Source organism: Buteo buteo, chromosome 13 (genome assembly GCF_964188355.1).
Source record: "Buteo buteo chromosome 13, bButBut1.hap1.1, whole genome shotgun sequence".
In the NCBI taxonomy this organism is placed as follows: domain Eukaryota; kingdom Metazoa; phylum Chordata; class Aves; order Accipitriformes; family Accipitridae; genus Buteo; species Buteo buteo.
Window position 1 is genome coordinate 8,665,759 of NC_134183.1, and position 12,876 is coordinate 8,678,634.

At 56.0% G+C, this 12,876-nt stretch overlaps 2 protein-coding genes across 2 annotated transcripts; both read right to left on the reverse strand.

Annotated features, from left to right (window-relative positions):
- Positions 1–400: 400 nt before the first annotated feature.
- Positions 401–7,738, reverse strand: TRIM65 (tripartite motif containing 65). Its single transcript, XM_075044562.1, has 7 exons — positions 6,630–7,738; positions 5,408–5,859; positions 4,270–4,365; positions 3,962–4,195; positions 3,315–3,474; positions 2,905–2,985; positions 401–1,531 (listed from the first exon to the last, which is right to left on the reverse strand). Exons 2-7 carry the CDS (start codon positions 5,852–5,854, stop codon positions 999–1,001), a joined length of 1,551 nt encoding a protein of 516 aa, XP_074900663.1. The 5' UTR covers positions 5,855–5,859; positions 6,630–7,738; the 3' UTR covers positions 401–998.
- Positions 7,739–7,883: 145 nt separating this feature from the next.
- On the reverse strand, positions 7,884–12,554 carry MRPL38 (mitochondrial ribosomal protein L38). The gene is made up of 9 exons (XM_075044563.1): positions 12,470–12,554; positions 12,083–12,262; positions 11,359–11,487; positions 11,067–11,275; positions 10,613–10,685; positions 9,998–10,043; positions 9,461–9,619; positions 8,935–9,071; positions 7,884–8,564 (listed from the first exon to the last, which is right to left on the reverse strand). The coding sequence occupies exons 1-9, from the start codon at positions 12,534–12,536 to the stop codon at positions 8,428–8,430; spliced, it is 1,137 nt and encodes a 378-aa protein (XP_074900664.1). The 5' UTR covers positions 12,537–12,554; the 3' UTR covers positions 7,884–8,427.
- Between the last annotated feature and the right edge of the window lie 322 nt (positions 12,555–12,876).

Here is a 12,876-nt window from a genome sequence, read left to right on the forward strand (position 1 = left end):
TGCACCTCCCCAGCACCTTTGAAGCCAGTGCCCAGTTTCGCCCCATTAGTCCTCACCAGCATCCCCGTGGGAGTACGGGGAGATGCCGGACCTGAGGCCTTGCCCTTGGAAAAGCTTCAATCAAAGCTTTGGATTTTCTTCTGCGCCAGATCAACCTTGGGGCAGAGCTGTAGGAAACCAGGTTTCCTTATCGCAGTGCTACTATAAATAAAGCACCTTCTAGTTCTGCCGCCAGCTGGTCACTACACGAGGCTGGTCCCTGCTGCCGGCCCCAGGAGGATGTGGAGGGGCAGGATGGGGCCCTGCAGGGATGGGTGCGGGAGCAGGGGCACACAGCTGCCCCCCTCCCAGTGCTGCTTGGTCCCCACAGCTACCACCAGCACTGAGGTCAAAGCGGTAGGAAAATAGAGCTTTATTGGGCAAAGCAGCTTTGTACAAAGAGCAACCGCAGCGTGACACCCCAAAAAGTAGCTCTGCTACGTCCGAGAGCAGCAAGAGGGGACAGGGAGGGGGAGCAGGACCTGCCTGCATGTGAGGCTGGGGGACCCGCATTGCTCCACAGCACTCCGTGGCTGCAGCAACCCCCTCCAGAGTACCCCTCTCCCCAAATCTCCCCCAGGCCAGGATGGGAGAAAGGAAAAAGCTCATTCTTGCACCCTCCCTATCCCCCACTCTTGCCTCATCTGCAGCGACAGGCACCCACACGTGCCCCCATGCACAGTGACCGGGGGATTCATCCCCACCGCGAGGGCACAGCCCTTAGCCCTGCATCCTTTCCCTGCCCTAACTTTTGTCACCAGGGTGATATTTGCATATGCAAATTCGAGTGGGTTAATTTGCATGTCTGTCCTCATCAGCTCTCATTAAAACACTGCACCCTACTCCTGCCTCGGCATTGGGGTTGCACTCCCACCATGACAGCCGCTGGCCGCGGCTCAGCTACGGCACCAGCCTGGGGCTTGCCAGCCCAGCTAACGGAGCAGCGCGGCAGCTCCATCTTAGTCCCTGTGGCCCAGGGTCACCGCTCGCCCCTCGCACAGCCAAAAGACAGGATAGAGGGGCTGGGTGAAGACATTGTGGAAGGAGTAGATGAGCTGCATCCTCTCCCCGAGGCCGTAGAAGGAGAGGACCCCCTTGCTGTAATCCAGGCTGACCCCCAGGTTCTTATACAGCTGCTCCTGAATTTTCTCTGCCCGGCCCTTGTGCCAGGCCAGGTAGCAATCCTCCCGCACCTGCAGCCCCCACGAGCCCCCGTCCAGCCCGATATTGAACTTGTGGCCTTGCTGCTGCTCTCGGGGGAGACCATGGTAGGTCACCCCCAGGATGACGGAGTGGCTGGAGATCTTCACCTCCCAGTAGTGGTGGCCATGGCTGTAGCCCTGCGTGCACAGAACCTGCCAGGGCTTGAAGCGAGATCCCTGCTCCTGCTGCCCGCAGACGGCGCTGGGGCTGTGCTTGGCCTTCTGGTTACCTTTTGACAGCTCCAGGTACTTGTTGGCCGTCTTGGGATCGAAGGTCAGGTTGCGGTGGTCTGGGGAGAGTAACGGCGTGGATGGGGCTGAAATGCTTCATCAGACTTTTACGCCCTTGGTGTGAACCCCCCCCTCAATAGTGATGTGGTTTAAACTGCGTAGCGCTGGCTCCCAAAATAGAAGGGAACAAGTTACAGCATGCTTGGAGGAGAAGGGGAGTCGGGTGAGATGCGATACCTGCCCACCCGTCTGCTAGAAGGAACAGAAGCAGCCCAGAAATAGCTGGCGAGGCTCCAAGACACAACACTTCATGCAGTCCTTGCACAGCCCAGCTCACAGCCAGCAAGCAGCGGTGGCTCCATCATTTTGGAAGAGATGTGCTTGGTTTTAAGAGTAAAAAATATGAGCGTGGGTGGGGAGAGAGGGAGAAAAACAGGCATTAAGTGAGCAAATATGGTATTGCGAGAAGCTACTCTCCTCTGCACGGGCTGCAATAACTCCCCCTGCTGAGGGCACTCGCCAGCCACCAGCACCTCACCTTCCTCCCACAACAACCCGGCCTGGCCAGCTACGCTGGGCTCATGCCTGCTGCCTATAAATAACATTTTGTTTTCCTATTAATAACCCTGAGAATGCTTTGTGGGACCTAATGAAAGGAATCCTTACAGGTCCCATAGGCATCGATTGCCTCCCTGGCAAGAGTGACATGACCAACATACCCTAAACATTATCCAACCCTCTTCCTGACAGGGAGGAGATGGGAAAAGGAGCACTGAGGAAATCCCAAAGGAATGGCAGTGGGATGGCCTCAGGGAGGGAAGGGGACACGATGGACTGTGGCTGGGAGCGCTGGGGTCATATCCCTGGGTAGAGAGCAATGACTGCAGGCAGGGGTCTGCAGGCAGGGGTCTGCAGGCAGGGGTCTGGACTGGTGCTGTGCCATGCAGGGCAGCCGGGGCAGCCCACCACACCTCCCTGTGAGTGCTCGCTTGCCAGTTGCTGACATTGCCTGCCTGCGGGAGAGCGCTGCATCTAAATATGGGTTGTCAGGAACAGGCATGTTGCTCCTGCCCAGGCGAGACGCCCAAGGTGGGTGAAAAGGAGGGAAGGAGACAGGACAAGATCCAAGGCAGCAACTGATCCAGTGCTGGGCACCGACAGCCCCAGTTTCCACGGGAAAGTGTTCCCTGGTACCGCTAATCCCCCTAATGAGCCCTTTCCTGGCCATGCAGTGTCCCCCAGCCCATCTGCCCCGGCCCTGCACCACCCTTCTCTGCATCTGGGGAGACAGATTGGGAGAACCAGGGAAAGAGTCCCTGTCCCTGCAGCCACGACCACCCTCCTCCCAGGGAAGAGCCTGGCTCAGTGAAATCTCTGCCTGCTGGGGACCCCAGCGGGGTGCTGTCCTGCCAGACCCCCACATACTCCTCACCCTTCAGAAGCTCAGCTCGGAGCTGGCACTCGGGGAGAGGAGCCACCACCTTCACCCCTGGTTCCTGGGGATGCACCGGTCCTGTGGAGGATGGGGACAGGCATTTTGAGTGATGCCACCCAAAAACTTGTTCCTTCCTGGCTTTGATGGGAGAAGGAGGAAGTCCATTGTATCTAAGCCTGGGAGCGGACACGTGTCACCGTGGCTTGGCATTGCCACCAAGGAGGGGCCATAGGGTAGCCACCCAGCTCATTCCATCCCATTGATACCCATCTCCTGAACCATAGATGCGTGACCCCATCCCACCCCCCTGTGCCTGGCAGCTGTGTCTCCAGCATGGTGACATGGGCCAGGCCGTGGTTCAGGATGACTTGGAGCCCTTTGGGGTGGCCCTGTGAGAAGAAGGTTACCTTGGTCAACGGGATCCGGGGCTTTTGGGGCCACAGAGCTGGGCAGGAGCCTGGAGATGTTAGTAAGGATCTCAACGAGGGGCTCGACCGTGGTGGCCACATCAAACTCCATGGGGACCAGTGCCTCTGGGCTCTCCGGAGATGGGAGCAGAGGAAACTCCTGCAGACAGACACACAGACAACCATGCACTGGCCTGGGGAGGATCGGCAGCTCCAAATCCCATCCGCACATGCCGCGTCTCCCCAGTGGGTGATGGGGGCATCCCCAAAACATCTGCCATTAGCTGCGGCTGGTGCATGGGGTCAGGGGACAGTCGCCAGGGGAGCGTGAGGCTGTGGGGAGCAGAGGGGCCATGCCACAGGCATCTGTGTTTTGCTAGTGGTGGCAGAGCCTTGCTGAACAGTTTGGGGGTGAGAGATGCTGCCCATGGCCCTGCAGTCAGCATCATCCACTCTGATCCAGCACCGCCCCCCCCAACTTTTCAGGGACCCCCTCCAAAAGCAGCTCCTCCCCACAGCCCCATCACATCCATGAGCCGGGCTGAGGATGCATCCCCCCGGGGGAAGGGGTCAACCATGTCTCTGCCCTTACCGAAAGGTGCCAGCAGCACCCAGGTGAGAGGAGTGACACGGAGCCGGGATGGTACCTGGAGGAAGGTCCTGTTGTCAGGGCAGGCCAGCAGGCGCTGAGCCTTCTCCCTGTACTGGTTGAGGACGTCCAGGTGGTCCTTCAGGAAGCTCCAGTCCTCCCCCACGCGCCCCAGTGCCGCCGCCTGCTCTTGCTCAATCCTGGCCACTGTCCAACACTGGAAATCCTCCAGGGCTTTCCTCAGGTAGGTGAATTTGCTCAGAATCACTGATTTGAGCCCCTCAGAGGAGTCCTGGATGGGAAAGAGCCATGAGAGCCAGTACGCTCCCAGTCCTGCGCCCAGCACGGAGGCGGCAGCGGTGTTACCTTGATGCTGCGTGTTCGCTCATCCAGCTCCTGCATTGCCTGCTCAATCCTCTCCGATTCCTCCTCGGCTTTTTCCAGGGACTCTTTCAAAAGGGCCTGCAAAGGAAGGCACCAACATCCTGTGGTGCAGCATGCTGCTGCCCACCCAGCCCCTGAGAGCCCTCTCAGGGCTGCAGGACAAGGCTCGCAGGGAAGGAGGTGGTTTGGGAAGGGAGAGGCTGCATCCAGGGTCATTGAGAATTGAAACCCTGTGCTGTCTTTCACCCCTTTTTTTAGCTGTTTCCTCTAGATCAAGGGAGTCACAAACACATATGGCACCGTTCATCCAGTGCTGCTGGATTCACCCAGTGCTCTGCTGCTCCAGGCAGCTCCTGGTTTCTCAGTGTCGTGGTTTAACCCCAGCCAGCAACTAAGCACCATGCAGCCGCTCACTCACTCCCCCCCCACCCAGTGGGATGGGGGAGAAAATCAGGAAAAGAAGTAAAACTCCTGGGTTGAGATAAGAACGGTTTAATAGAACAGAAAAGAAGAAACTAATAATGATAATGATAACACTAATAAAATGACAACAGTAGTAGTAAAAGGATTGAAATGTACAAATGATGCGCAGGGCAATTGCTCACCACCCGCCGACCGACACCCCGCCAGTCCCCAAGCGGCGAATCCCTGCCCCCCCCTTCCCAGTTCCTAAGCTAGATGGGACGTCCCATGGTATGGAATACACCGTTGGCCAGTTTGGGTCAGGTGCCCTGGCTGGGCATGAGAAGCTGAAAAATCCTTGACTATAGTCTAAACACTACCGAGCAACAACTGAAAACATCAGCGTGTTATCAACATTCTTCACATACTGAACACAAAACATAGCACTGCACCAGCTACTAGGAAGACAGTTAACTCTGTCCCAGCTGAAACCAGGACACTCAGGGAGCAGCCGGGTGCTGGTGGCATCTCCCTGGCCAGAGCCCGTACCAGCCCCCTGTTCAGCTCAGGCTGGACACAGCTTGGCACATGGAGGCACACCACGTCCCCACAGCAGTGCACGGGACACGGGAGGTGGATGTCATGCCGTGTCCGAGCTGCTGCAACTCCCCCTGCTCGCCCCACTCGTCACCCCAGTCCTGCCACCCATCGTCCCCACCTGCTTTTTAGAGCGCTCCTCCTCGAAGAGCACCCGCTGGTGCTGGTGGCACTGCCGGATGGTGCAGACGCAGCAGATGCACCGCCGCTCATCCTCGCAGTACAGCTCCAGCGGGCGCCCGTGCTGCGGGCACAGCTCACCACGGGCCACCTCGCACCTCTCTGCGCCCGAGACCCGCGCCTCGCCATCCTGCGCCACCTCCACCACGCTGCACAGGGTGACATTCTTCTCCAGCTCTGGGCGTCGCTCGAAGGTCCTGCGGCAATCGGGGCACGTGTAGCCCTTCTCGGCCCCGGTGGGCACCCGCTCTTGCTTTTGCCAGTGGTCACTGATGCAGCACTTGCAGAAGTTGTGCCCGCAGGGCAAGGTCACGGGCACCCTGAATAGTTCCAGGCAGATGGAGCACACCAGCTTCTCCTCCAGCTTCTGCGAGATGGGCGATGCCATCCTGCCTGCGCCAGGGATTGGGGTGATGGGAGAAAGAAGCCAGCAAAAGAAGCCGAGGAAATAGAAACTCAGCTGTGCAGAGGAGGAAGAGATGGTGACGCTGAGCCCAGAGGCGGGTCAGGGCTCCGAGCCAGGCATGCTCTTAAAGTGACACCCAGTGGGTGCCCCTCGGTCCTTGGCCATGCTGGCTGTGCCACACACTGGGGAGAAGATGGGGAGGGTTGGAGCTGCTCCCCCCTTGGGACAGGGAGAGCTGCAAAGCACAGCAGGAGAGGATGAAATGCTGCAGTGGCAGCACAGGGAGACACACGCAAGAGGCTGACAAGGTTCAGAGCAATGTGCATTTCTGTGAATGCCTGTGCACAGGTACACATATGATGTACTATTTGATTTCACTCCTTTTTTGCCCTTTGAGGGAACTTCATGGCATCCTCACCTCTGCCAGGGGTGGGTCCCCAAGCAGAGCATGGCAGTCCTCCCTGGCAGAGAGACCGCAGTACGGCGCAGTACTGCGCTCCTGGCATCTGAGCCTGGGACCCAGCAGAAAGGGGCACCCACTGCTGCTACAGCCATGTCACCTCCCTCTGCAGTGACAAGGGCTGTGACACATGCCAGCAGCCAGCCAGGGCCACATTCCGCCCTTGCATCTTTCCATTTTAAACTACAGCTCCTGCTGTTTGCACATGCCCCCATGCACACCCACCACTCCTTTTCCTGCTAAGTTCCTTGCAACACCCGTGCACACCAGTACTCCAAACCGCAAGAAAGATGTCACCTGGGCAATCAGTTCCTGCTCAGGTAGCAGGTGGAATCTTCTGCCTGGAGGCAATTGTGGTGTCTGTGTACTGCATACCTTCACCTTGTCTTCATACAGTTCAGCTTCAGGAGAAAAAGCTCCCAACCTTCCAGTCCAAACCTTATCTCCTTACCCTCGCAGACATGCTATCTCTCGCGCACACACTCCCAGGCAGCTGAATGCTGGCAGGATGGCCTCGGTTGACAACGGTTCTGCAGCCTCCCCACACGCGCGGCTTTGCTTTCACCTGCACAGCCAAGGGTAAGTGGGCAGGAGGTCTGTGCTGCAGCTGGGCCGCTCACCAGTGGGCTGCTGGGGGGTCAGAGCAGTTTCTGCATCACTGGCAGGCTCAAAGCCACCCTCCAGACCACCCCTGTACTCAGGAGGTGACTTGGGATCTGTCACAATTGCCTGCATGTCCTAGCATATCTTCAGCCTCCAAAACATTTATTTGGGCCAAATCTGCAAATTCTGACTAATTATTCAAAGCTCAGAGAGGGGTGTAACATGACCTGTGTGTCTGCCTGGAACCACAGGACACCTGCACTCCCACTGTGGCCACCCCACCAGCTAATTCACCCCAGCTTAAACCAGACCCCAGAACCCTTTGGGGCAGAAGAAGAGTTCAGGGAGCTCAGGCGTAGCTGGTAACAGCCCTGAGCAACAGCAGCAGGGGGGCATTTCAATCTCATTCTTTGCTGGAGGCTCTTATTTCCTGAGGAAGATGGAAACCTCAGAAGGTTACCAGGAACCAGAGCTGGAAACAGGCAGCTGCAACAGCAACAGCATGTTGGTATTTGGGGGTTTAAAGATGTGAACGAGGGATGCACAAAGAGCCCTGCAGAGCACAGTAGAAAGCAGAGTCTCTCCACAGCTTGGGTACAGGATCAGCAGCTGCAGAGTGCCAGGCCACCACCGCAAGTCTGCCTCAACCCCGGCAGCTCTGCAGATCTGCTTTTGCTCCACCTATCCACATTGGGTACATGCTGCCCGGGGAGCGAGGGGAAGGAGACCGAAGTCCACGTGCTTGGGTAGCTGCTGGGAGAACCCAGCTCCACATACGTGGACCTTGTGCAGGTCTACCACCTGCCTAACCGCGCACTTCCCACCCTACAACATCCAAGAGGGGAAAGCGACCCAGGCCAGGTGAAGGGCTGCCCTTCTCCCCTGCACCCTGCTGAGCTCCCCAGCTCTGCGCCAGCTGGTCAGGATACCAAGCTCTTCCCAATAAAGACAGCTCTGCCAGCATCGCTCAGAGTGCATTTAATCAGACTCATCTCTTTAAGAGGACTGCACAAATGAAAGCGAACACAGTCCTGAACCGCAGTGCTGCAAGAGGAGGAAATTCAGGCTGGCCTGGCTCTGTTTGTTCCATAAACAGGCAAAAGGAGAACTGTGATCCTTGCAGAGAAGCAAGGCAGATTATCTCCAGGGGCAATACCCTGCCTCCCTTATTGATCAGCTCAGCTACAGAATCAGTAGCAAGATTTCAGCCTGGCCATAGATTTGCTTTCATCTATGAATGTCCTCTTTAAGTAGCCTTTTGATCACACAGCTGCCAGCACTGCAAACACTTGTTGCCCTCAGCTGCACACTTCCCAGCACTGCCAGCACAGGGGAACGGGAAGCCAAGGGGCTGAGACTTTGTCGTCTCCCTCCAGAGGTGCAGGCAGCTCCCAGCTGCACAGCTGTGTGAATGCAGGGAAGCCCCGGCAGCCTCATCTGCCAGGCCGGCATCCCAGCGTACACCAGAGTGCCTCGAGAGAAGGCCAGGTCCCTAGTAAATGCCGTAGGTGGGCTCCTCGGTGTCTCGGTATCTGTCCAGGTACCTCAGAGGCTGGTGGCGCGGGAACTTTAACTGTGGAGGATGGTAAACGGGTGGCCGCACGAATTCAAACACAGGCTCTCTCATATCTGTAAAGGGGCGATGCAGAACATTAGTAGAACAGCACAGATCCAAAGCCCAGGCCCTCCCCTTCAGCAGCAAGGACCCCCACACGCACACAAGATCAGGGCTGGTCAAGCAGGCCCTGGTGAAGGCTCTTGGTGTTATTTTAAAATGCTCATACAAAACGGTCTTTTAGACGTCGCTTCCTCAGACTGCTGTCAGTTTGATGGAGAATGGCTCAATAAATACCCAGTCTGTGCTGTAAGAGATCCCAGACAAGTGCTAGGACAAGGCAAGAGCCTACAGCCACAGCTTGCTCACTGTCCCTGTGCGTTACCCGCAGGGCCATGTCCCAGCCCACAAACAGGCCCCCTCCCTGCACGCTGCATTTCTTACTGAGAAGCTGATGGAAGACCCAAGTAACAGAGCTGTCCCACTGACACTGGAAAAACGCCAGCCCTGCTGGGGTCATTGCATCCTCGTGCTTTCTGTAGAAGTCAAACGTGCTAAAGGTTCGCATCTTGAGGCTGTGGCTGGAAACAAGACACAAGCAGAAGAGCCGAGGTGAACCTCTTTTCCTGCAGCACCCTGGTAGGCAACTACTTCCCCACATCACCCCAGAGTCTATAAAACAGAGGTGGAAAAGGAAGCCACCAAAATAAAATCTCCCAGCTTCTCCAGCTCTGTGCACGTTTCTGCCCCAGGCAGGGCAAACAACTTTCTTAACAGCCTGTTTTAAAGCCACAGGACTTGCAGGGCTGGGATTGTAGCTTCAGGCGACACACAAACTCAAAGCAGCCCTGAAGAATCCTGCAGATTAAAAGGAACTGCTCTCCTATAGCAGTAACAAGCACACGATCATAACAAGCAGTAACAGCCAAGCCAAGTGAGCGTGAAACTGCCCAGTGAGAGCCTGAATTACCATGGCATCGGCCGAATATCCTCGCTGAAATCTATGGGGCAGTCTTGCTTGAAGAGGAGGAAGATGAAGCGATGGTAGCCAGTTCCCATGGCCGGGAAAGGGGGTAAGTAATGGCAGATCTCCTTACCCAACTTGATGTCATTGCCTGGGATGTTTGTCCTGAACACAAAGAAGTTTACTTTGCTATATATTCATTTCCCTCCATTAGGACCAGCAGATACACCAGGATTGCAAATCACTCTGTGCTACGTTTTGACATGACTTATGCCCTGTTTGACAAGTGAACAGATAGTAGAGGCTGCTTTCACTGGAACAAAAATCACACCCAGTGATTTGAATGCCAAACAGCAGCAACACCAGGAACTACTGCATCTTTAGCAGGACCCAGAACACAGGGGTAAAGAAGCCAATGGCAGGAGCACCAGAGAAAGCCACGGAACCGCTTTAGCAAACTCTTATTCCCAAGAGTCGTTCTGCACAATCCGCCTGGGCTTTCCCCGAGCTAAGCAGCATGTGGCTCTGATGTGCAGTACTCACACCAGCCAGTGGAGGTACTCCGAGTCCGTGTCTCTTAAATGTCCATCTGTGAACGCACAAAACAGAGAAAAGTGACTTAGGGACATCCTGGTGTTTGCATCAACCCCAAAGGGAAAACGCCCAAACCCGCTTTGAAAGGAGGGGGCAGCTCGAGACCTCCCAGCATGCCTTTCCTAGCACAAAAGTAACTCATTCTTATAGGATTGAGCTTAAAATGAGGAGCAAAGAACTCTACAGATGTAATTCCAAGATTAAAAGGACTTCTTGGTCAGTTGCTTCACTTCACCACGCCTTGGTTTCTCAGGGCGAACAGAGTTAGCTAACCTACTTCCTAGGCAGACTGCCAAGGGAGAGAAGAGTTTGGAGATAAACAAAAGATGGGAGTCAGGGAATTGTTTCCTCTACACTGTGACACAGGTCCTGTTGTATCACTGTCCCATCTCTCAACTGCTAGAGATCTGGGGAGGCTACAGTCTTTCCTACATAAGTAATATGTCCCTATTTAGCAGATATCACATCATCCCTGGCTGTGCAGCCAAACGAAACAGGAGCTAATCAAAAGCAGAATCAAACAACCCAGTTTAAACATGTTTTTTTAAAGAACTCATTACTTACCTGGATTTGTGAGCAGCAAAGTCCAGAGGGAGCCTTTATCTGCCTCATATGACACTGCAGGGGGACTGGAAGCCTAGAAGAGCAACATAAAGAGAATGTAAATCACTCAAACAACAGGCGCCATTACGACCAGATCACGATTCCCAAGGCAAAGACCATGAACTTGTTATGGGCATGGCCAGGATGCAACACAGACTGGGCACAGCCATGCCACCAAGTAATCCAGCTCCACCTGGAGAGCCCCCTGGAGCGTTAAACACCAGCCTGCAGGCAGACAACGATCCTGTTGCAAAGCTCTGTCCTTATCATACCCAAGAAACATATTTCCTTCATCACAGAGGAAATTCCCTTGTAAAAGAAATCCCCCAGAACAAACAATGCCCGTTAGAAGCATCTGACAGAAACACACAGGCTTCCCATGGGGTTGAGGTTGTTCCCAGCTCCCCTCACACACCTCTGACGGAGTCACTATGTTCCCATAGTAGACTGGCACAAAGTACTCATCTTCTTGGCTGTACTCCACCCTCAAGGTAACCCAGGGGGTGAATGTGGCCCCTTTGAACAAGTCACGAAATATCCCACAGTGCTCCGCTACACGCTGCTTGTGGAATGGGCCGCTGGTCTTCTCCCACTCAGCTCTGACTTCATCAAGGGGAATCAGCACTGCAAGGAGAGAGAAACGCTGCAGGAAGCAGCTGGGCACCCAGAGTTGCTAGGGCAGGGAGAAGAGATGGCAGGGCACAAACCAGTCCGGAGCCGCGCAGCTCTTTCCATCTCGGCATTCTGATGGTTCTCCTTCAGGATCTTTTTTCTTTCCTTGATTTCCTTTGCCCGCAGCAGCTTATCACGCGGCAGGCTGATGTCGGTCTTTGGCTCTTCAGAAAGGGGTAAAAAATCATAAAAGTGAAAAATGTGAATACCCAAAATACCCAAACACAAAACCCCTGCAAAATGTTAGAGAGTGTATGAAAGAGATGCAAACTTCAAGACATCAGAGACTTGATTCTACCACCTCTGCCTTCCCTCTGCACCTCCACCCTTCTGCTCCCTCCTCCTTCCCCAACTCCTTGCACTCCCAGACCCACAGGTTTGCCAGCTAGCGAGCAGGCCTGGTCTCTACAGCTGCTCAGCAGAACAGCCAAAGTGTATTATTTGCTGCAGGTCTAAAGCTCTGGGTCCTGGTCTGCCTTCTCTGATACTAGTGGGGTTCCAAGGAATTGCTTCTTTACACTGCTCCACATCTTTTGGGAGGTCCTGGCCAGCCTCCCTCCTTCTGGAAAACTGCCATCTATTTCCCCTGAAGACACTTGTGCTCTGCAAACTTCTATATCAGAAAAGAGCCAACCTTGTGCCAAAGCACTTCAGCAGCTCTTTATGGGGCAGGTTTTGGGACAAACCCGTGGCCCCAACGACAGCTTCCCTGACCTTCAGCAGCAAAACCCCGTGAGGCGCAGCTCCTTCCAGGAGTACCTGCCGGGGGGCTGGTGTGCTGCCGGTACGTCTTCCACCACCGGGGCTTCCTGCTCTCCTTTTCCGCCAGCCTGAAGTAGCGAGTGAAACTGCGATATTTCTCCAGCGCTTCCAAGTTGCTGACGTCGATATCCTCGTTGGGCATCGGCCCCAGCGGGGCTGCCCGCCTGCACAGCGCAGCTGGAAGCGGAGAGCGGTCCCGTTTTACACAGAGAGCAAGAAACGAGGCCGAGGCAGCCCGGGCCGGGCGGAGAGCGGGAGCGCAGTCCCGGGCCGGTGCCACCCCCGCCAAACACGTTTGGGGAACCCAGACGTCCGAGAGCTCTCCCCCCACCCCACCCCCTCCAAACAGCTCCCACTGCCCACTCGCGGGGAACCGGGGCTCACCGGCCGTGCCGAAGGCCCGCCCGCCCCGGACGCCGCAGAGCGCGGCGCTCAGCAAGGGCGCCGCCATGGTGCGCGCCGCCCTCAGTGGAAGGCCCCCGCGTTACCATAGCGACGGCGGGCTGCGCCGCGCAGGGCCTGGCATGGAAGGCCCCCCGCTGCCATAGCAACGGGGCTGTCTTGAGGAGAGCCTGACTAGAAACGTCCCCACCCCCCCCGAGGGACGGGCTCTTCCCTCGCCCCCAATACCCCTCCCCATCTCCGCCATTGCTGCTCTGTCCCCAGGGCAGATCCCGCTGAAGGGAGCAGAGAGGCCTTGCTGCCACCCCGGGGCAGGAGGGAGGGGAGGTAAAGCTCAGCACAACAGCCAAATTTCTTCAGAAAAAGGAAAAGCTGGAGTTGCCTGTGAG

Coding starts and splice junctions, on each gene's coding strand:
- TRIM65 (XM_075044562.1), bottom strand. CDS start 5,854: ATGGCATCGCCCATCTCGCAGAAGCTGGAGGAGAAGCTGGTGTGCTCC. Junction 4,196..4,269: donor AGCGAACACGCAGCATCAAG/GTAACACCGCTG, acceptor TTTCCCATCCAG/GACTCCTCTGAGGGGCTCAA. Junction 2,986..3,314: donor CCCGGATCCCGTTGACCAAG/GTAACCTTCTTC, acceptor CATCCTCCACAG/GACCGGTGCATCCCCAGGAA.
- MRPL38 (XM_075044563.1), bottom strand. CDS start 12,536: ATGGCGGCGCCCTTGCTGAGCGCCGCGCTCTGCGGCGTCCGGGGCGGG. Junction 9,620..9,997: donor GAGTACCTCCACTGGCTGGT/GTGAGTACTGCA, acceptor CTTTGTGTTCAG/GACAAACATCCCAGGCAATG. Junction 8,565..8,934: donor GGTCTTCCATCAGCTTCTCA/GTAAGAAATGCA, acceptor GCCCCTTTACAG/ATATGAGAGAGCCTGTGTTT.